The sequence below is a fragment of the Macrobrachium rosenbergii genome, chromosome 56 (genome assembly GCF_040412425.1).
Source record: "Macrobrachium rosenbergii isolate ZJJX-2024 chromosome 56, ASM4041242v1, whole genome shotgun sequence".
Lineage (NCBI taxonomy): Eukaryota > Metazoa > Arthropoda > Malacostraca > Decapoda > Palaemonidae > Macrobrachium > Macrobrachium rosenbergii.
This window is the reverse complement of record NC_089796.1, coordinates 24,760,531-24,784,677: the sequence shown is the minus strand read 5'-3', so window position 1 is coordinate 24,784,677 and position 24,147 is coordinate 24,760,531. Positions and strand designations below refer to the sequence as shown.

Below are 24,147 nucleotides of genomic sequence, written 5' to 3'. Positions count from 1 at the left end.
TCGTTAATAGATGACGATTGACGATGGCCATTTGGGGCATTTGTTTTGCGTAAAATAATTCAAGATTCTGTTCGCTATTTTCACTTGATCTCATCATAATACGAGCTTTACGTAGTTATCGTTTATCGGCGTAAAATAACAGTAATGTGTTCCTTCATGCCCAGTAGTTTTGATTAAAATATTTTCTCTCCCAGTTTAATAACGATTGAGTTTCATCCATGTTGCCGATGCACGATAATTTACAGTATAGTCATTAGCAGCTTGAACATTGTTTTCTCAGCTTCAGCTACAACTTGCAGCTTAAATTTAACAGTATATTTCCTTGATGATCTTTTATCCATAGCGAATAAGGGTATAATGTAAAAATATATCAATCCTATTCTACTTAACATCATTTGTGCCATAACCTACGGTAATTGTTTATTACCATGCGATGGTTGAAATACAGGTATATGGCTGTTGTTATCAGATTTGGTTATAAGCAAAACAACAGTTTCTTGGTCGGTTGTTTATGGCTGTACGCTTTTACGCAAGAGTATGCCATTACTAACAATGCTTTCATTCTCTTTTACTTTTTTAACTAGAAGATGGGATAAAGAGATGGAGGGAAAGTTGTCTATTGTAATTTGGTCTCTCTCACTGTCTGATTACACTGCTGCCTGCACCCGCGCAAAATTTAAAAATACTTTATAAATAATATTGTCGTATTGGTGTTAATTGCTTACCCCATTGCAAAATCAAATTATCGTAAGGTGAATTATCGTAACTCGAGCATTACCTGAGTAATGTAATAGTTTTATCACAAAAAAAGCATTTAGTCATGAAAATGAGATGAAAATACAGTATTTAGTGAATATTTCTCAGTGAAAAATGCTGTGAATGGGCAAATTTTCCGCAAATAATGGTTAGATATGTTCCAAAGAGAAATCCGAGAATACGTGAGTTCGCGAATCGTGAGAACATGAATACGGGGGGTTTACTGTACGTAACACCAAGCAATTACTTAGCTGAATCCCACATTGCAAGGGGGGTGGGATGAATGGATTGATCTATTTACAAAACATTAAAGGGCTAATGACTTGAACTAGAAAAGAATGGCTAGCATTGAAACAAGGCTTGTCGCTTCCTTACCTGGTAAGAAAGCTACAGCAGGAGAATACTGCCTCTGGTTGGTGCTCATCTTAACCTGTAGTGGCGCAGTGAGGAGCCGAGAGTCGCCTCCACATCAGTGGAAGTCTTGCAATGGAGGATGTGCCTGATCGCTGACGACATATGCAAGAAAAAGTTGCCCTTGCCCTCAGGGAGTACCACATATCAACAACCAGAATTCACTGTCACCCGCCCTGACATGAAAAACCACTACCCATCCAAAGAACTGGTGGGTACTTCAGGCACAAAGTACCCCCGGGCTCCCCAAAAAACTCGACACCCTACATCAAGGTGAAGAGACAGAAGAGACAGGATCTCTCCTATGCTTCTTCCCCCAACACCATGCCAGGTCCAAGGGTACTGCAATTTTCAAAAACTGTCTCCACTTCTTTCAAATGATGAGATGCGAAGATCAACTTGCATCTCCAAAAGTTTGACTGAAGAATAGATGAGAGGGATAAATTGTGCTTGAAGGCGAGAGAGGTAGCCACTGCTCTAACTTCATGAGCTTTAACTTTAAACAAGGGAAATCAGTCTTCCCGAATCCGGGAATGCATTTCAGAGATGAGCTCTCTAATAAAGAATGAAAAACATTCTTTGAAAGGGGACGAGAAGGATTCTTGACAGAACACCAGAGGTTGCTAGCAGGTCCTCTGATCTTCTTGGTCCTATGCAGATAATACCTCAGGGCTCTGACTGGGCAAAGAAACCTCTCTTCTTCATCTGGGCCCAGGATATCAATTAAATTCTTAATATGGAAGGAGCAAGGCCAAGGCTTAGAAGGTTCCTCATTCTTGGCTAAGAAGCCTAAGGTGAAAGAGCACACTGCATCTCAGCCTACTCTCTTGTCAATTGTGTGCAGCTCACTAACACATTTGGCTGTAGCCGGGGCTACTAAAAAAGAGGGTCGTCTGTGTAAGGTTCTTGAGGGAAGCGGAACTGAGAGGCTCAAAAGGAGGGCTTGAAAGCCACTTAAGGGCAACATCCAAGTTCCAAGACACTACATCAGACTTCTGCTTGGAAGTGTTGAAAGACTTAATGAGGTCATTAAGATCTTGGTTAGAAGAAAGATCCATACCTCTGTGTTTAAACACTGAGGTAAGCATCACTCGGTATCCTTTGATGGTGGACAAGGAAAGACTTCTAGAGGTCCTCAGATAAGGGAGAAAGTCTGCAATCTGGGTTAAAGATGTCTCAGAAGATGAAATGTGATGTCTGTTGCACCACTGACGAAACACTGTTGACTTTGACTGGTAGATGTTGCAAGTACTGTAGATTGTCGTCTGCACTTTGCAATAGCTTCTGAAGCTGCTCTTGAAAAACCTTTCACTCTGACGAGTTTCCTGACAGTCTGAAGCCTGTCAGAGCAAGAGTGGACAATCCTTGGTGGTATCTCTTGAAGTGAGATTGTTTGAATAGCCATGGTCTTTGGGGAAGCAGCCCTAGGAGGTCTACCATAAGAAGTAGAAGGTCCGGGAACCACTCCTTCGTGGGCCAGAATGGAGCTACGAGAGTCATAGAAGCGTTGCGGTGTGACAAGAACTTGTTGAGGGCTTCCTTCACTCACCAAGCTGAAGGGCATAAAGGCATAAAGATCCAGACCCAACCAGTCTAAACGCATGGCATCCATCGCCCATGCCAGGGGTCCGGGGCTGGAGAGCAGAGGAGAGGAAGGCAATTGTTTCTTGAGGTAGCAAACAGGTCTATGGACAATTTGCTCCACAATCTCCAAAGGTCAACACAGATCCTGTGATCCAGGGTCCACTCGGTAGGGAGGACCTGTTTCCAACGGCTCTACTCTTCTGCCAGGATGTTTAGTTTTTCCTGAATGAAACAGGTGACTAGAGTCACTTGATTCTGGTGTGCCCACAGAAGAAGGTCCTTTGCAGTCTGACAGAGGGAAAAAGAACGAGTGCCTCCTTGTTTCTTGATATATGACAGAGAGGTGGTGCTGTCCACATGAACAACAACTGTCTTGTTGTAAATTGAAGTTGCAAAATGATGGAGACCTACAAGAATGGCCTTCAGTTCTTTAACATTGATATGAAGATTGATTTCCTCCAGGGACCACGTCCCGGAAACCTCTTGACTCCCTAGAAGGGCTCCCCAGCCTCGATCAGAAGCATCTGAGTAGAAGTCTAGGCTGGGGCTCGGAGGGTGGAGAGATTTTCCCTGCAAGAGTCTTCCTTTGGACAGCCGCCACTGGAGGTCCAATTTTATCTTCCGAGTGATGGGAAAGACGACAGAGTCCGGTAGAGTTTTCCTGTCCCATTTGACTTTGAGGTAGAATTGGAGAACTCTCGTGTGCAACCTGCCCAACTTTACGAAAGTCTTGATAGACGACAAAGTCCCTAGAGGGCTCATCCACTGATGAGCTGAACATGACAATAGGGCATGGAAACTGTGAATGGTCTTGAGGCAATTTGCAATTCTCTTGGGGGATGGAAAACCTGGAAAGTCCGAGAGTTGAGAATCATCCCCAAATAAAGGATCTCCTGTGCAGGGGCTAATTGGGATTTCTGGAGATTTAAAAGAATTTATAGATCTTGAGAAAGTTGTAGAGTTGTCTGAAGATCCTCTGTGCACTTCTCCTTTGAAGGGGAACAGAGAAGCCAGTTGTCCAGGTAAAGGCTGATGTTTATACCGACTAGATGAAGCCATATGGCGAGAGGGGAGAGAACTTGGGAGAAAACTTGAGGGACTGTGGAGAGGGCAAAGCAGAGGGACCAAAACTGGAAGACTTTTCCCTGGAAGACGAACCTCAGATACTTCCTGGAAACTGTATGGCCGGGGATATGAAAGTATGCATCTTGCATATTCAGGATGATCATCCAGTCGCCCAGGTGAATGGGGGCCATGACTGACTGGTTCGTCTCCACCTTGAACCTCGTTTTCCTGACGAAGAGATTGAGGGCGCTTGTGTCCAGGACTGGTCTCCAACCCCCTGACACCTTGGGAACTAGAAACAAACGATTGTAGAAGCCCTGGGAGTGAAAGTCCTTGACTTCTTCTATAGCTCTCTTTAAAAGGAGAGAGGATACCTCCTTCGAAAGGTCCAAATGTTTCTCTGAGTCTCTTGAGTGGGCCGTCAAGGCGATGGGAGAGGACACTAAAGGAGGGTTCTCCTAGAACAGGATGCAGTAGCCCTCCTTTAACACCTTGACGATCCATTGTTCTGCTCCCCTGCTCCCACTTCTCCCAGAAAAAGAGAAGCCTGGCTTCTACTGGGGCACAAAGGACTTCAGGTTCACTTCTTGGATGGTAGCTTGGAGGGGGAGTTCTTCTTAAAAGGTCTTGAGTGGAAACGGAGATTGGAGCGAGGTCTAACTTGCAATATGGGTTTATTCCCATGAAAGGGATGTTGTTGTAGCAGAGAGATCCTCTTGGGGATGAACGACGAAGAAGAGGAACTCTTGGGGCGTTTAAACAATTGTGCAAGGAGATCTTGGGTGGATTTCTTCCGAAGGTGAGAAGCTATCTCTTCCACGATCGACGGGGGGAATAGGTGGGAAGAATCCAACGGAGAGAACAACAAGGCAGATCTCTGTGAAGACATGACTCCTCTGGTGGTGAAAGAGCACTAAAGTTCTCTCTTCTTAAAAACTCCGAAGGCATAAAGAGTTGTGAGTTCTTAAGAGCCTCCCTGATACCTTTGTCAGCACACAAAGAACACTGAAAAGATCTGCAGCGAAGAGTTCGTCCAAGCTCCTAAAGTCCTTTATCTTCTTAGCAAGTGCTCCTATCGTCCCATCCAAAAAACTAAAAACTTCAAAAACCTTGAAAGGGTTCTTAACAAGATGGTCCAATTCTGAAGAGAAGAAGACTTTAGCCAAAGCAAAGGCTGACCGAAGGGAAGAGTCGATGAGGCTGGAGAAGTCCCCTTGGGAAGAGGCAGCTGAGAAGCTATCTCTTCCACGATCGACGGGGGAATAGGTGGGAAGAATCCAACGGAGAGAACAAGGCAGATCTCTGTGAAGACATGACTCGTCTGGTGGTGAAAGAGCACTAAAGTTCTCTCTTCTTAAAAACTCCGAAGGCATAAAGAGTTGCGAGTTCTTAAGAGCCTCCCTGATACCTTTGTCAGTACACAAAGAACACTGAAAAGATCTGCAGCGAAGAGTTCGTCCAAGCCCCTAAAGTCCTTTATCTTCTTAGCAAGTGCTCCTATAGTCCCATCCAAAAAACTAAAAACTTCAAAAACCTTGAAAGGGTTCTTAACAAGATGGTCCAATTCTGAAGAGAAGAAGACTTTAGCCAAAGCAAAGGCTGACTGAAGGGAAGAGTCGATGAGGCTGGAGAAGTCCCCTTGGGAAGAGGCAGCAACTCCCAGAGAGGGAGCTTCTCCGGTAACATATGGCTGATACTTCCTCTTGATCAGATGAGAGGGAGGTTGGGAAAAAGTTGCTTTGCCCTGCTCTCACTTCATTGAGAGCCAGTCTTCAATATCCTTCATGGCTTTCTTAGAGGAGGAAGAAAGCACCATCTTGGGCAGCCGAGAGCGTTTTTCCAGAAAGCTTCTCATAAGGAAGGTAGAAACAGGAGATGACGGAGCAGCCAGGGCGAAGAAGGAAGGAAAACTCACCAGCAGGAATTGCAGAAGAGATGCATAAGCTGAGGGAGGAGAAGCATCTTGTTCGATCTCCTCTTCGTCTTCCAAAGAGACCGGAGATAGGTACAAATCTTGAGGAGGTTTAGAAGAGGGCGCTTTCCTGATGAAGCTCAAGATTTCCGAAAGTTGTTCCTTGATGGGTGCCAACGAAGTGTCGTCTGGTTCCAAGATGGAAACTTGGCAATCGTGAGAAGATAGTTGATGAGAAGGAATCGGGTGTCTGGATGGTGGTGCCGGGAGTTTGGAGTCAACAGCTGGGCACACGGGAGCAGGTGCTGAGTGCGCGGGAGCAAGAGCTGGGTGCAGGGAGCAGAAACTGGAAGCACGGGAGTTGGAACAGGGTTCTCGGGCATGGGCGCTTCGAGACAAGATGGGGCCTCAGGCGACAGATGCTTAGACCAATGTTTCAAGCATTTGGCATCTTTTGGAAAGATTGAAATAGGGGAACCCCATGGGTGCAAGAAGTTGAAATGAGGCGAAAACTGAAGGATCCACATCGTAGCTGCAAGATGGAAGCAGGCTTGTCGAGGATGTCCCTGTGACACTTGATCGGCAACAGGGAAGCAAGAGTTGAGTTGCCCGTGTGCCTTTTTAACAGCCGGGACGAATCCAGGAAGAGTCTACGACACCTGCAGTAGGAATCTGAGTCCAAGCTAGAAGACAAGCGGTGCACATCCATTGAGATGCCTTTCCAGCAGCAGTCAGGTCGAAGCCTGGGATCTAGCAACAGGCTCAACTGAGGAGGCAGCAACCCGTGGGCAAAGCCCGCCAGCCTCCCTTGGACCTCCCAGGTACAAGGGAGCGGGACAGTGACCTCTGTCTAGGAGCACTGATGGGATGGGAAGCCACCTCCTCCACAGACAGTTCACTCAACACTCTATCACTAACTTTGTCACAGAACACTTTTTCCATAATCACACGTAGGGACGCCCCTATCTACGACACTGAACTCACTACCAGAGTAATCTTCTTGTCGAATCTGGACTCAGTTCTGGACTCCAGACTGGCTATGGCATCGGGGTCAGCAGCACGGGAGCTAGGCACAGAAGTATGTGGAGGAATAGACAGAGGACTGAGAATAGGAGAGAGAGTATGTCTAAGAGTAGAAGGAAGAGCTAGGCTAGAATCAGTCTTAGGTTTAGGGGAAGAATCCCTACTTACAGAGGTCCTACTATCGGCTCGAGCCACCTTTCTAATCCTATTTTTCTCTAGTCTATTTCGATGGGATTCGAGCACCTTCCATTTACGGTCATCCCAGTCCTTGCACCCTGAATATGTGTTCTCTGTCAAACACTCCTGCCCACTACACTTATTGTACATGGAACATGCATCATAACAAAATGAATCCGATATAATTACAGATGTAAGAATCTAATGCAAAAAGAGAAATAAAAAAATGCAACAATTTGACAAACAAAAGCGGATACTTCCCAAATTCGACAAGCAATCATGAACCAGCGAATTAGGCAGGATTGCAGAGAGCAACGTGCTGTCGGCAGAGCGGCATAAAAAAGAATGACGCCGCTGACGGTAAGTCACCCCTACGCCCCTGTTGTAGTGGGTGGGACCTATCACCCACCTTTGCAACCAACATGTTACCGCCAATTTTAAATTTAGGATGCCATGTGAGCATAATCGTTAGCTAAGTAATTATTTGGTAAGTTACTTACATAAAAATACAGAATATTGCTCTAAGAAAAAATCCACAAATAGGTGAGTACACGAATCTTGAGTCCGCGAATAGCAGAGGTCAACTGTAAGTAAGATTCATCTAAAATAATCAGATATTAAAAATATCCTTATCATTGCTTACCTGATGCATACGATCCCATGGCAAGCACTTGTCAGATGAGGTTCTTCATCAGGTGAGGTCCACTACTGCTTGCAGATGCCTCTTACGGACTTGCCAACACCTGTCAGTGCTTGCTTACACCCATGCAAACTTGCTAACGCCTGTGCTGACTTGCTAACGCTGTGCGGGCTTGCTAACTCCCGTGTGAACTTGCTGATGCGCATTCAGATTCGCTGACGCCCATGTGGACTCACATGGAGACTTGCTGATGCCCATGCAGACCCACTGCCAGCCATGTGGACTCACTGGCGGCTGTGCAGACTCGCTGCCAGCCGTGCGGACTCGCTGTCTGCCATGCGGACTCACTGATGCCTCGTGTGAACTTGATAACACCTTACATGGCCTCGACGATGCGGAAACTGATGGACTAACAGGTGAATGCGAATATCTAGAAGGCTTAGCATAAGCTTGAAAGGCAGTCCATAAAAGCCACAAAAGCCTGGGCATGGACATAACAGTGGCCTTGTCAAAAACAAAACTTGGACCATCAGTGATCAAAGGGGGAGAACTAGCATGAATGCTTCCTCCTGACTGCTTAACTACAGACTCAGGGCTCCTAGCGATGGATGCAGGCACAATGGTAGCACTCACTACAGATTGTGATCAGTTATTTGGCTTGGACGAATCACTAGAATAACCGTGAGACAATGGCGTCAAACACAAGATCTAGATGTACTGTAAAACCCAAAGATCTAGACCTACAATAACTGTCATTATGCAACCATGATCTAACTGTCCATGGAGGACCAAAAGCAAAGGGTACAGTCCTTAACCATCCTGGGATGTTAATCCTCGGCTGGAAACCCCGGGACTACCAGGCCTGCTGGCAAGGACGCCGAGGTGACATGCAAGGCTGCATCCGTGGAGTGGCCAAAGGAAAGAGGGGACACTGTCCCTGCTAATGCACTACAGCCAACCCCCAGTATTTGCAGGGGATAGGGACCACAAACACCCGTGAATAGCTAAAATCCAAAAATACTTGACATTCCCCTCTAAAAATGCTTATAACTGGCTATTTAGATAGTTCAAATACCAAAGACCCCCTCTAAATGCATTTACAACTGCTTACTTTAATAGTTCAAACACCCAATGTATACCTTAAACTATCATCCTACACAGAATATACCTTAGACTATCACCTAAAACACTTTAATAGCATTTCAAAGTCATCTTACAACATTACCCTTAAAAATATAAGACTTACAGCTAAGTGTGAAAACTATTAAAGTTACTCCTATTTTCAAGTACATCCATTTTCTCTCATACTTTAAACTATCATCCTACACAGAATATACCTTAAACTAACATCTAAAACACTTTAATATCATTTCAAAGTCATCTTACAACATTACCCTTAAAAATATAGGCTTACAGCTAAGTGTGAAAACTATTCAAGTTACTCTTATTTTCAAGCACATCCACTTTCTCTCATACAGTATTGAAGGACTCCCCTTTTCTTTGTACAGTACATGGGGAAACACTGGGAAGTTAAGTACTGTATACAGTACCTTAATATTCAATGTGCATTGAAAAAAATATATTTTATTGATAGTTTGCTGTCTTTACTTTAATATTAATATCTGAAAATTGGAAAATAATTTTTTATCATAAAAAACATATTTACTGTAGTCACAAAAATAACATGAAAATACAGTAATTAGTGAATATTTCTCGAAGAAAAAATCCAGGAATTACCGAATTTTTCACGAATAATTCGGGGATAAGTTCCACATAAAAATCCGCGAATAGGTGAAGCCTCAAATCCCAAACTGCAAATAGGTGGGAGTCAACTGTAGACACTATCGATGCAAAAGACTCAAATTATTACACAAAATTCAATTCTAGATTTAACCAAGTCAATATCTAATTACATTAAATTTAACCTACTACCCTTCTAATTTGGCAATTTATCATCTCTATCTCTTCCAAAGACCAATCCTTGCAATGATCACAATTAACCCAATCCTTGCAATGATCACAATTAACCCAATCTGGTCTTACAACCACTTACCTTACAAAGTCTAACAGGTTTTGATAAGGAAGATCGAGAGACTCCATAATGCCAAACACAAACACAAACCAGATTATCCGATTCGTTAACCAAGAAAACAAACCCAAATTTCAGAGCAACTGTCTACACACCCAACCTTATTTCCCAACATGAGAAGAATGACAACCAAAACATTCACTGTCTTACCCCCACCCTCCAAAGAGTGGGGGTAACTATCGAGAGCGTTTGTTAATGATTGTTTCAATTTTAACACCTGTCAAACCTGCGCCAAGAAGCTGCAGATAAAGCAAATGATAGAAGGTAAGTTTCACTTCAAAAAATTGTCTGTTTATGAGTGGTAATCACCAAAGTTATAGAATATGAACATACAAGTAGGAATGTGACTTTGAAGAACAACTGTTACAACTGCTATTTAAATCAAATAAAATTATTCCCAAACAATGCATGTACATGGATTGCAGAATAAATGTATGACTTCTACGAGAAATGTCTTTGATTTTGTATTTAACCCTAAATGTAATTTTTTATTAGGTATTAGGTAACTGGCACAGTGGGGAGGAAGGAATATAGAATTTAGGCCAAAGGCCAAGCATAGGGACCTATGAAGTCATTCAGTGCTGAAGAGGAAATTGACAGTAGAAAGGTTTGAAAGGTGTGACAGGAGGAACACCTCGCAATTGTACTATGAAACAATTGTTAGGAGAAGGTGGATAGCAAGATGGAAGGAGATTATGAATGGGGCTACAGTAAAAGGAATGAAAGGGGTTGCAGCTAGGGGCAAAAGGGATGCTGCAAAAAACCTTAAGTAATGCCTACAGTGCACTGCATGAGGTGTACTTGATGGCACTACCCCACAGTTGGTAATTGCAATATGCTTAAAAGCCTATTAATGAACATGGAACCTAAATAGACCTATTAACAGAAGATTATGAAGAGCTCCCTTAAACCTCAGATCTACACGTTGACAGAAAGCAAACTCAAATCTAACTTTTGCAATATTTAAGATGCTTACCACCAGGCTACACTGGGGACTAGGGGTAAAGCATGTACCTATCAGAAAATGCATAAAAACCAGGTAACCGTATGTAAGTTTGTTTACTATTCAAACATACTTGCATAAATTGTACTCAAGCATTTCTTTGTGAATAGATATATCTTGCATCTTCGGATGCAATAATTACAGTTGGTTCAACAACTTCTTAATACAAACATAATTAATTACATCTACTTAAAATACTACATTAGGTATCTAGAATACATTAGATTCACTACATTATCCCTTCTAAATCCTTATCCATTAGTATGCTGTTCTAAACCCCTCTGTTTGAATGGAAAATTAATAATCAGAATAAACATTCCTAAATACCTTTTTTCTTGACGAGCTGATATCTAACAACTTCATCCTCCAATACTGCAGGCTCATGTTTTGTCTCCACATCAACTGAAGTAGAAGTGAAACTTGCAGAAACTTTCCCAGTAGAATAATGAGCCTGTAAATAAATGGAATAAAAGTAATATTTTAAGTACCTATACCATACTAAAAAACAGTAATGATAATAATAATCAAAATATAATCACTGAACTGCAATTTAATGCAACATTCCTTACCGCATTGAACCTGTCAGCTACTCGTTCCTCCACTTCATTCTTTTTCTCTTCCTCTTTGTATGTCCGGCTGAATTCCTCCAAGATTTCTTGTGTATCCTGGGTTACATTTTTCAAACGTTTTGTTGCATCTGATCGAGCCTGAACAGTTTCTGAAATTTACCAGTTAAAACTGTAGATATGTTAAATACAAAGAAGTTCTACATGATAAAATAACAAATGCTCTCCCAGAACAGAAGTTGGTATTATAAAACTACAGTAACTGAAATTCAAAGGCAAAGATAAAAAAGAATACTGTAAATGAAAGTTCACTCACATGCTATTTTTCCATTTTTTTTTATAAATCAACATTTTTAACCAGTAAACACCCTATTTTTGTTACGAACATCAGGACCAACAAGAATTAAATACATGTAAAAGTTTACTGCATTAAATGTACCACCACTCACCTTCATCTTCAATTCTAAGATTGTTCTTGACATGATGGAATTTACTAATGTTGAATTTTTCAAGATCCTGAGGATTCTGAATGACTACTATATCAGCACGTGTGAAAGGTTTGTCTGTGAGAAGCTCTCTCCAATTGTTGACTTTAATGTTTAACTGTTCAACTGCCTGTAAATAAATACAGTATCAAGTTGTGCAAACTAAAAGACCCCTAAAGCCAATGCAAACTGCTTGAATGTGAAACTTACAGTTATGTGGAAACACTTTTAAATGGATCATAAAAAACATGAATTATACAATTATAGAAATTTTCATAACAAAATATATTTTTTAAATACTTACCTCTATTTAATGATAGCTGTATTTCCCACATCAGGCTGGAGGACAATAGAGTGTGATGTGAAAATAAAAAATTAATAGGATAGTTTAGTTTGAACATTCTATTGACCCACCCCTTTCAGGTGGTTTGAGCATCTATAGTTTTCCATTCAGTGTTTTCTTCTGTCTACATGAGAGGGGTGGGGAGGTGGGGGTGATACATAATAGAGAGGTATTTAAAAAATAAATTTTATCAAAGAATTTCTATTTTTGAAAAGAATCTTACCTCTCTACAGTATTATGACAGCTGATTCCCGCACTGAGCAAAGGAGGTGGGAAAGGTGCAAGGACAAACTCAATAACACCCAAGAAAACCATAAAATTCCACTAGGAATAAGACACTACTTACCTAATGATTAGCATCCACCTGCTGGTACTGCCGCCAAGCAAGGACTAATTCATTAGGTAGCAAGACCTCTGAACAATGCTGGAGGCTCTTTGCTAGGGATACCACTCACACTCCGATGCAAGTGGGACACAAGGCCTTGTGCCTAAGCCAGCAGAGCAACGACAGTAAAAGAATGAAGGCCCTTACCTAATACAAAAAAAAAGTATATCTTAGTTTAACCAGACCACTGAGCTGATCAACAGCTCTCCTAGGGCTGGCCCGGAGGATTAGATTTGTTTTACGTGGCTAAGAACCAATTGGTTACCTAGCAACGGGACCTACAGCTTATTGTGGAATCCGAACCACATTATACCGAGAAATGAATTCCTCTAATTCTTTATTGGCCGACCGGAGACTCGAACTCGGGCCTAGCAGAGTGCTAGCCGAGAACTCTACCGACTCGTTCAGCGAGGAACTATAGGGATGAGATGATAAGGTAAGCGAGACAAGATGCACTGAAGCCGCTAAAAGACATAAAACGGAAGGAAGACAAGCAAGAAAACTTACAGTCAGACGATGCGAGCCAGGTTGGCCAGAGGAAGAAGACAACTGGCACAAACTGCTTTCACTCCCAGACATATCCCACTTCCCTTTACCTCCAACAGCAAAAGGAGTATCACAGGACATGGCTTGGGTATGGCTAACAGGGAAGGAGGGCACTGGCACCTCCTCTACCACAAGGGGGAAACCTGAAATAAAAGGACGACTAAATTGGGCCGGTAAAGCAGCATGTGCCGAGGTTACCTCCATAAACTAAACTTTTCAAACACAGCCCTAAGACTAGTTACATCAGCTTCTAATTTTCACACCTCATATCCCGGAGAGCACAGGGAGCTCTGAGAGGAGAAGAAAATTTGAAGGAGAAGCATTACTAGGAAAACAGAGAATGGGAAGAGCTGCTATCTGAAAGATTGTGAAAAGATGGTAAATTCTTACTCCTAACCTCATATCCTGGGTGTAAAAGAATCTTTCTTTCTGTCTTTTCCTATTCTTATCTGCTTCTCACCTCTGTTTACATTTTAAATAAACATTCGTTGTGACCATCGTAAACTGAAAAGTAAAGCTGGGTATTACACCCTCTTACCTTGCAGACTTGAAATGACTTGTTTTTCTCCTTTTTGGGTGACATCCTATATAATGACAAATAAAAACCAGACCAAATTTAGATAACGATCTAATCATCAATGAAATCATGTAAACACTCTCTAATGTGTCCTCACAGGCCAAATACATAAGAAACTGAATGGAAAACTGTTGACGCTCAAAACCACCTGAAAGGGATGGGTCAATAGATGATTCAAACTAAACAACCCTATTAATTTTTTACTTTTCACACTCTATCGTCCTCCCACCTGATGTGGGAAATACAGCTATCATAACAGAGAGGTAAGATTCATTTAAAAAAAATAAAACTTTTATGGTTTTGTTGCCTGTACAGCACCTGCTTTACACTTTTATGAGATTGTTCAGGCTTTATCATCATGTAAATGAATGTATCTCCGATTTATGTTGGTAATACTGATCTTCACATATTGTACTGTCATTATGGAGAATACCCTGAGCTGAAAAGAGACACGTACTTTAGGCAGTACTGCTTTCTGTTTTACCAACTTTTTATTACAGCCATGTGGAGAACATCTGCCACAAAAAAGAAGTGCTATATAAGACTTGGGACCTACCTCATACGAGAATACATTTCCAGTTGTCTTGATAGCTACTATGTGTGATGTATTCGTTAGAGGCTTGTAGAGTACAGGACAGTGATATTCTCCACCACTCGCACGGTGAAATATCACTTTTGTAAGCTGTTTTTCACTTAAAGGCTGTGAAACACAAACATATGTTAACTATAAAGAACAAGTAATTACTTTGAAAGTTACAAAAAATGGTACTGTACCTACAATGAAAGCTAGATAAACTGAAAATTTTGCCCTGAAACTGACAAAAATTTTATAAGAAGTCTGTCTAAAATAAACTAAAATTTACATAAATATTATACTTTCCTTTTTTGAAGGAATACAGTATTACTGCATTTTTCATAAGCTTTAAGATTCTGTATCTTGTATTAGTATCAGAAATCACAAATAACTTTACACTCTACCCCATAATGTAATTAAAGGTGTCAATTATATTGATGCATTTTTCAACATATACAATCTCCATCTTGTTGACTTAGGTTCCAACAATTAATTTCACAAAAAATACAGTACCACAACATACACAATATAGTAATATGTACTTTTTCAAAATTCCAGCTACTGTATTCTTACTAAGGTTTTATTTTAAACACAACCTAAAGTTTGCAGCTATATCTAATATTTCATAATTTAAGTGGCCGTAAAATCATGTGCTCACCTCACCCGTAACAGGATTAACTTTAAACTTTCGAAGAAATGGAAGTAGTGCTTCAAGGTCAAAAACATTCCCATGCTGATCAACATATGGATGATTGAAAGGTACCAGTGATAAAGTGCAATGCGTGAGGGGCAACCGGCGGAAATCTGCTTTTGATCCAGAATGAGATGCAGCTTTATAGCCTCCATACAGCGTTGACCACTCTGTGGAGGTCAAGTACCTGCAAGAGGGTTAGGTTTCAAATACTATAATGTGTATAATGTCAAGGTTTCAAATACTATACTGTGTATAATGTCAAGGTTTCAAATACTATACTGTGTATAATGTCAAGATTTCAAATACTATACTGTGTATAATGTCAATCATTACAGGAACTAAAAAGTCTAAAAAACAGGGTAGTGCTATGTTTAACCATTCTTTTCTGTAATGTTGGTTTATAGGAAAAAATTAATAAAACAATGTCCATTATACATTACTTTCTACTTCAAAAGTGTTTCAAAATTAAAATATAGAACAGAATATAGAATTTAGGACAAAGGCCAAGCGCTGAGACCTATGAGGTCATTCAGCACTGAATCATAAATTGACAGTAAAAATGTTTGAAAGGTGTAATAGGAGGTAAACCTTGCAGTTGCACTATGAATCAATTGTTAGGAGAAAGTGGAAAGTAAGATGGAAGAAAGAGAATATGAACCGAGGTACAGTAAAAGGAATGAAAGGGGTTGCGGCTAAGGGCCAAAGGGACACTGCAAAGAACCCTTAGTACGTAATGCCTACAACATACAGCATGATGTGCACTGACGTCACTACCCCTGTAAAGTCCAAGCTCAACAGGTTTTCTCTAGTGAACCTCCCGTTTTCTACGGTGCCTTCTCCCGTGACCTTAGGTCAGGGTACCTAGCCATGTTTTATTTATTTAAATGTGCATTTATTACTTACTCATTTGTGCCCTTTTGTATTGTACATGTGTCAGAGCATTGTTGTGTCGATCTGTTAATTTTATTTCTCACGTTATCTGTATTTACCTGTCCTGTTTCACATCAAGAACAATTGACCTCGAGTCACCTGTATGTCCTTGTATGTCTTTGTACTGACGTCCGCACACCGCTTTATAAGTGGCCTGCTCCCCTAATAAACTAGCAGTCAATGTTTACCTGCTCTTTCTTTTGCACCTCTCACAATGGTGACCCCGGATTGGTTCCCAGAGCCATTAACGGACCCAAACGGCGACTTAGTCTTGGCCCGATGAACTACCCCACGCCCCCAACGGACTAACTGTGGCACTTTAACAAAGCGTTCGGGCGTACCGACCCTCGTCGGCAGATCACCAGCGTCATTAGCGGACCCACACGGCACGCTCCCGAGCGTATATTGACGCGAGTGTAACTCACACTCCGAGTGAGAGTGCAGAAGCGAGCATGGACGCAGACATTCCCTCCCATATAGAAATAACCGCGAATTTCACGGAGTCTGATACCTCCCTCGTGCAAAACCCACTCGCGCCCTCCCCCACGACGAGGCTCGCGCGCTCCTCCACGCCGGTACCCACTCCTCACGTGCTGCCCTTCCTGACGGACCAACCAAGGTCTGCCTTCGCCATAAAGCTGCCACCGTTCACACACAACAACCCGTCATCATGGCTCTACAGGGTCGAGGGACAGTTCAGATTGGCAAGACTGACCGATGAAGTGCTGCAGGCAGACATCGTAATCAATGCCTTCCCGGAGGAGGTTTACAGGAAGATCGCCCCGTGGGTGTCTGCTGCAAGTCCTGCCACCTACCAAAAGCTGAAAACCTCTCTCGTTGAGACCTGCTCCCTGCCGATCTCCAAGAGAGCCACCCGCGCCCTCGACCTCGCCAACAACCCACGGCACGACCAGAACCTCCTGGAGACGTGGAACGTCATCCAGGACCTTCTCATCCTACCCGGGACGGACGGCAGCGGCAGGCACATGGAGATAAGCCTGTCGAGGGAGATCTTCCTCTGTCAGCTCCTCACGGAGGTTCGGACCCAGATCCTAGAGCCTTACACCCTGCCCCTCGAGGACCTGATTAAAACGGCACAGCAGCTGACGGACTCCACGAGGGCAGCGAAGCGGGCATCCACGCTTGCACACCCCATCAACTCCCTCCAGCCAGAGGAAACCACAGAAGAGGAGATTAACGCCATCATCAGGAGGCAACCAACCCATCACCAGAAGAAGCAATTGCCAGGGCCTTGCCACTACCACCGGCGGTACGGCAAGGATGCCCGGAACTGTGAGCTCCCCTGCCCTTTCGCCCATCCAAAAAAAAAAAAGGGGCGGCGGCAGCCAACAGCACAGGCCGCCATGGCAGCAGAAGCACACAGGAGCCCAGCACCAGTAGGTTTTACGTCCGCGACACCATCTGCGGCAGGATGATGCTGATCAACACTGGGGCCATACGCTCAGTGTTCCTGCCATCCAGAGAGGGCCGCAAACACCCGTCGGACCCAGCTGCCTCCCTGACGGCCGCCAACGGGTCCCCCATCCTCTCATACGGCACCAAGCTCCTGTCAGTCTCCATCCTTGGCCAGAGGTACAAGTGGAGTTTCATCATTGTGGACGTGAGGACCCCACTCCTGGGTGCGGACTTCCTGGCCCACTTCGGTCTGGCAGTCGACGTTGGCTGCAAGCGCTTGCTGGACACCGAATCCTGCCAGTCCCTTCCCCTGGCGACGGGGCCCAGCGCGCCCACAGTCTGCTCTGTCGCCCCGCACCAGTACGCCTCACTTCTGAAGGAGTTCCCCGAGGTATTCAAGCCCAAACTGCATCAGGTGCCCGGGACCCCTGCCGAACACGGAGTTTACCATCACACCAAGACAAAGGGCCCCTCGACGCACGCAAAGTTCCAGAGGCTTCCCCTTCAGCGCCTTTAGGAGGCCAAGGACGCTTTCGCCGAGATGGCGCGTAGGGGCATATGCAGGAAGGCCCCCAGCCCATGGGCCTCCCCCCTCCACATGGTGCAGAAACCGGACGGCTCCCAGAGACCTTGCAGCGACTACAGGAGGCTCAACCTCGTCACAGAACCAGATTACTACCCTCTCCCAAACATGCAAGACCTCATGGCCTCTTTCCACGGGGCCAAAATATTTTCTAAATTGGATCTTTTAAAATCCTACTTCCAGGTACCAGTAGCTCCAGAGGACATCCCCAAAACCACCATCATCACGCCCTTCGGGTCCTATGTCTTCGCCTTCTGCACCTTTGGACTGAGGAATGCGGGGGCGACCTTCCAGAGACTGATGGACAGCATCCTGGGGGACCTGAACTTCTGCATCTGTTACGTAGAAGACATTTTAATTTTTTCCAGATCCCACAAAGAACACCTGTGGCACATCTGGAAGGTCCTGCATTACCTGAAGGAGAACGGCCTCGTCGTCAGATTCGACAAATGCACCTTCGGCGTTGAAAGAGTTGACTTCCTGGGCCACGAGATATCCCCGGGAGGCGTCTGTCCACTCACATCGTAGGTCGCAGCCGTCGCCAGGTTCCCCACCCCTACCTCCGTCAGGGCCATACAGGAATTCCTCGGGATGGTCAACTATTAAAGGAGGTTCATCCCCAGGTTGCACATACCATGGCCCCCCTGACAGAGATCCTGAAGGGCCATCCGAAGACCTTAGTGTGGGGCCCGGACCAGCAGCAGGCCTTCTCTCTGAGGAAGGCCGCCGTTGCCTAGGCAACAGCCTTGGCCCACCACGACCCCAACGGCCCCCTCCAGCTGACGACGGACGCTAGCAACGTCGCCTGTGGGGCCGTCCTGAAGCAGGTCGTTGCTGGAGCCCCCCAGCCCATCGCCTTCTTCAGCAGGAAGTTCAGCCCCACCAAGTCTCGCTGCAGCACCTTCGACAGAGAGCTCTGTGCAGTGTACCGGGTGGTAAGCCACTTCAAGTTCCTCTTGGAGAGCACGCCCTTCACAATTTGGACGGACCACCACACGCCTTCACAAAGCAGGGGGATGCATGGTCCTCCAGGCAGCAGCAGCATCTCGCGGCCATCGCGGAGTTCACCTGCACCATCAAGTACCTCCCCGGCAGGAAGAACCCTGTAGCAGACACCCTCTCGAGAATCGAGCTCAATGCAGTACAGCTCAGGATCGACTACAAGGACCTCTCCCGGGAGCAGGCCATCGATCCAGAGCTTCCAGCCTACCTCACCGCCAACACGTCGCTCAAGTGGAAGGATGTGGCCCTCGCCCTGGGGGGGCATCACTGCAGTGTGACGTAAGCACTGGCCACCCCCGCCTGCTGGTACCCACCTCCTGCCACCGTCTGGTTTTCAACATCATCCACAGGCTGTCCCACCCCTCTAGCAGGATGACGGCCAAGCTGCTGGCAGAGAAGTTCATCTGGCACGGCATACAGAAGGACGTGACGACCTGGGCGCAGCAGTGCATCCGGTGCCAGACCAGCAAAGTAGGGGGCCACACCAAGTCGGGGGTGGGCGACTTCCCCCAGCCAAGGAGGCGCTTCAGACACATCCATGTCGACATGGTAGGCCCCCTTCCCCCATCAGGCGGGGCCAGGTATCTCCTGACAGTCGTCAACCGCTCCACCAGGTGGCCCAAAGCAACACCCATGGAAGAAGCCACCGCCAGTGCATGTGCCGAGGCCCTCCTCTCCAGCTGGATCAGCCGGTTCGGTGTCCCGGACCATATAACAACGGACAGGAGCCCAGCCTTCCTCTCCGAGCTGTGGACCACTCACCACAGCACCACCGCCTACAACCCTGCGGCCAATGGGTTGGTGGAAAGGTTCCACAATTCCCTGAAGGCATCCCTCATGGCCCACTGCAATGCCGAGAATTGGAAGTACCAGCTGCCCTGGGTCCTCCTCAGGCTGAGGACCACCCCTAGAGCCAATGGTGACCCGTCTGCAGCAGAAAAAGTCTATGGGGAGTCTCTCGTAGTCCCGGGCGAGCTCATCACGGGGGATCGCCACAACCTGACAGTCCAGAGGCTCCATGACATGGTCAGAAAGTTCGCCCCCTGCCAACGGACATATACCGACAGGACGTCGTCTTTCACACCCCCCGGTCTGTCCTCCGCCACCCACGTCTTCATCAGGAACGACGCCATCCGCCCACCCTTAACCAGGCCCTACAGGGGCCCCTTCCTCATATGGAGAGAAAAAAAAAAGCATTCCGGCTGGCCATCCACGGGAAGAATGACCGGGTGTCAATAGACCGCCTCAAGCCCGCATTGTTGGAGGAGGACGTCGGCGATGCCCCTCAGTGCCCTCTGCAGGAGACGTCGCCCCCCCAGCCCACACCACCCACAAGAAAGTCGCGTGGCCGCCCCCGTAAGGTCCCGGACCCTGGCAGCGCCGCAGCCAACCACTCCTGCACGCACCGCACCTCCCAGCTGACATCGCGGAGCCGTGGCACTCTCCAGCGCCCCAGCAGATCAGCTTTAATCAGATGTTACCTACGTCTGGGGGGGGGAGTATTGTAGTCCCTGCTCAACGGGTTTTCTATAGTGAACCTCCCGTTTTCTACGGTGCCTTCTCCCATGACCTTAGGTTGGGATACCTAGCCATGTTTCATTTATGTAAATGTGCATTTATCACTTACTCATTTGTGCCCTTTTGTATTGTACATGTGTCAGAGCATTATTGTGTCTAATCTGTTAATTTTATTTCTCACGTTATCTGTATTTACCTGTCCTGTTTCACATCGAGAACAATTGACCTCGGGTCACCTGTATGTCCTTGTAAGTCTTTGTACTGACGTCCGCACGCTGCTTTATAAGCGGCCTGCTCCCTTAATAAACTAGCAGTCAATGTCTACCTGCTCTTTCTTTTGCACCTCTCACACCCCTCCACAGGATGTGTGTGTGTGCATGTATAATAAATAAATAAATGAATTTATATATATATATATATATATATATATATATATATATATATATATATATATATATATATATATATATATATATATATATATATATATATATATATATATATATATTATATATTAACTTTATCACATACACAATTGTTCTGTGCATTAGTAGAATTACTAAAAGGACCTCATTGTACGGTTACTTGATAATGTGGACTGTTTGTCCAAGAAAGCTTGTAACTTTTTCTGAATAAAAAAAACTCTGTTAGATACCATCCAGTTTGAATGAGGTCCTTTTAGTAATATACATATATATATACACATATACAGTGAACCCCCTGTATTCACGGGGGATGCGTCCCACACACCCCCGCAAATAGCTAAAATCCGCAAATACTTACAACCCCTCTAAAAACACTTAGAACTGCCCATTTTGATAGTTTAAACACAGAAAAACCCTGTAAAAATGCATATACCTGAGTATTTTAATAGTTTGATCACAAAAAGTGCATTTATTAATGAAAATTATATGAAAACACAGTAATTGGTGAATATTTCTCAGTGAAAAATACCGCCAATGGGTGAATTTTCCGCGAATAATGGCTAGATATGTTCCACAGAGAAACCCGCGAATGCGTGAGTCCGCAAATCATGAGAACACGAATACTGTTTACTGTATACTGTATATATATAATTTATATATATTATATTTTCCCAAGAATCCCAGCTACCAAATGCTTCGCTGAAAGCTGGAAAATACAACAGTTCATTTTGGGCACTGCCTGACAAGGAAGGGCAAAAGGAATATAGGCCCCTCCCTTAATCTTTTAATCACCTTTCAACTTTCTCTTCTTGAACATATGACTGTGGGAGACTTTGCTTTCAGAATCCTAAGCCTGGCTGGAGGCAGATTAAGAGAAAAGGACAGCTGGCATGCACACCTGGAACTTGAGTTATAAATGACCAAGCTACCTGGGGATAACCTCCTGACCGAAGTCACATAAGGGTCTCACCGAAGGAACAAGAGAGAGAGAGAGACACTGCTGGGCATGAGCGAGACACATCTTCCCCTTCCATTCACGCCACCTTCAGAGAGCCCTGCCCTACCACGTGGTCCTATCTTGTAGGGACCTTTAGCCTTCTTACCAGTGAAGCCCTTAGCCCTTCCTCCGCCGCTATTACCCTCGCTGGAGCCACCTCTTCTACAAGGTAAAGTGATCTGTTGCAAAGTTCTACCAGTCAGTCACACTGTTTTAATTCTCATACTAAACTTTCTATTTCCATTTCTAAGTGCCAGTATTTCCATATCAATCTTGCCTTGTTAGGGCAGTGTTATGTAAATGACTGTTTAAATAATTACATAAAATCGTGTGTTCAAGGCTTCTTAGCACCCTCTATGCTCACCTTGTCCTATGTATATTTTACTGCATCCTTACCGGCTTTTAATTTGTAAATTTCTCCATTTACAGAGGGTTTGTTAGTCGTGGAAATCTCTCTTGACTGTGCCATGTGTTAGCATCATCACACCAACGGATATATTTTCAAGTTTCCCCAGTTATAATTAACCTCTCAGGCCTTGCATGCCTGATTACAGTAGTCCATTTCATCTTCTGATATTTCATTTCATGTAAATACACATAATTTTAAACTTACCCTAACGTGTTTACTTACAAATACCTTGTGAGTAGAGCCCTCAGCTCAGATAAATTCCCCTTTTTCCTTGTTTTTTACGATTTCCTGAATCAACAGCAGTCAGATTTTAAACAAAAATAGAGGTACTGTAATTAACGAAATCATTCACTTAGAGTCTATAACTGGCTCATGGTAAGCATTTCCCCAGATAAAATCATAAAAATGGCGACCGACTACCTAGATCTCGCAATTCACACATTGCAGATTAAATCCTTGCCCCCTTGCAACTTGCCCTATCAGCGACTAGCAAAGCTAGGCTTGGTGTAAGACAAAGAAATGAACCTTTTGCGTAAATTCCACATGCACACAGTCAAGGAGTTCCACACAGTGAGTCTTTTTATTTTATGTTAGGAGAGGAAGCAAAATTGTGACTGAAAATAGAAATAGGGAAACGTTAGGCAAGTGCATGCAATCCACTCATTGAGAAGAGAGAGTTAGTATCCGTTACACAAGTTTTGATAGTTCCTGTATGAAGGCTTGCATGTTTTTCACATAGGCATCTAGGGAATTATGAAGCATTGAAAATAAAAAAAGGAAACAAGGGTGTATTTCCTCCTTGTGTTATCCAGACAATTTGTCATCTTAGAACAGCTGGGCACATGTTTTAGATCCCATGTGGATCAATCAGCAAATTTCCCTATCGCTAGAATTCAGAGACTTTAATCTCTCTCTCTCTTGTAGAGGTTAGGAATCCGTTAGGCAAACACTGTAGAGTAAAATCTCAGAAAGCGTAAAATTTGTTTGCTTCATATTTTATTTGTACACATTCCTCCATACAGCACCGCATGTGATAAATTCTGTTTCATTTCAAAGCGTTTCCATTCAATAACCGCCTGCTTTTTCATTCATAAGCGTAAGGAACCTTTTTTTTCTCTTTGCTTATTTGTGGTTATCTTTTGTTTTGCTTAAAGTCCACTGTGGCCATGTGGTCTTTACATTGTTCCCAGAGAAATTTTGGGTAAGCCTAAGAAAAACTTTATCTTCTAAACAAACCATAATTGCAGTTACTAATCTGTTTGTATAAGCGGGGTTAGTCTCATGAAAATTCCCACGCTGGTCATTGCCCTTGACCAGGCGACCTTGAGCTGTCAGCTGCACAAACCCAAGAGGTTAATATCTTTTTCAGGGCACATGAGAGGAAAGGCAAATTCGTACGCACGTGACAGGCGAACAGTGCCCGTGCATAACAGAATTAAGTTTTTTGCTTATATTATTAGGATTGGAGGAAAAGGCTCTTATTAGGGTTGGCAAAATATGCACATTTATCAGTGTAACTTGCAAATAATATAATTTTAACTTCTCCATCTCTCGACGATGAACTTACCACTTCTAGAAAAATAAATAGCAGTGTAACTCGGGCCTAGCGAGTGCTAGCCCACAACTCTACCGACTTGCCCAACGAGGAACTTCCTAATATCATTAATACTCCTTTAAAGTGGTATACATATGTTGACGATATTTTAGCCGTTTTGCCTGCCGATTTTGATGTAAATGATTTACACACACACACATATATATATATATACAGGCAGCCCCGGTTTATGACGGGGGTTCTGTTCCTATGCAGCATCTTAAGCCGAAAAATTGTCGGAAATCATTGAAAATCCTAAGAAAACCTTACTTTTCATGCATAGGGTGTATTGAAAATGATGTAAACTGCATTTTATTGAGTTTTTCATCCAAAAAACCTCAAAATTTTGATTATTCTGCCATTTTGTAGCCATATTTCTTCCGTCGGATTGGCGTCGTAAGTGTTGTAACCCCGGAACATGCGCTGTAAACTGGGAAATAATT

The 24,147-nt window shown here is 44.1% G+C and overlaps 1 protein-coding gene across 1 annotated transcript in view; it reads right to left on the bottom strand.

Annotated features, from left to right (window-relative positions):
- The window catches only part of LOC136836065 (RING-type E3 ubiquitin-protein ligase PPIL2), a 153,946-nt gene that overhangs the window by 101,540 nt on the left and 28,259 nt on the right, over positions 1-24,147 (bottom strand). Inside the window, exons 2-6 of the mRNA XM_067099991.1 lie at positions 14,795-15,014; positions 14,119-14,262; positions 11,676-11,841; positions 11,230-11,378; positions 10,988-11,111 (exon numbers count right to left, since the gene is read on the bottom strand). Of these exons, the coding sequence (XP_066956092.1) occupies positions 10,988-11,111; positions 11,230-11,378; positions 11,676-11,841; positions 14,119-14,262; positions 14,795-15,014 (803 nt within the window). The remainder of the gene's footprint in view (positions 1-10,987; positions 11,112-11,229; positions 11,379-11,675; positions 11,842-14,118; positions 14,263-14,794; positions 15,015-24,147) is intronic.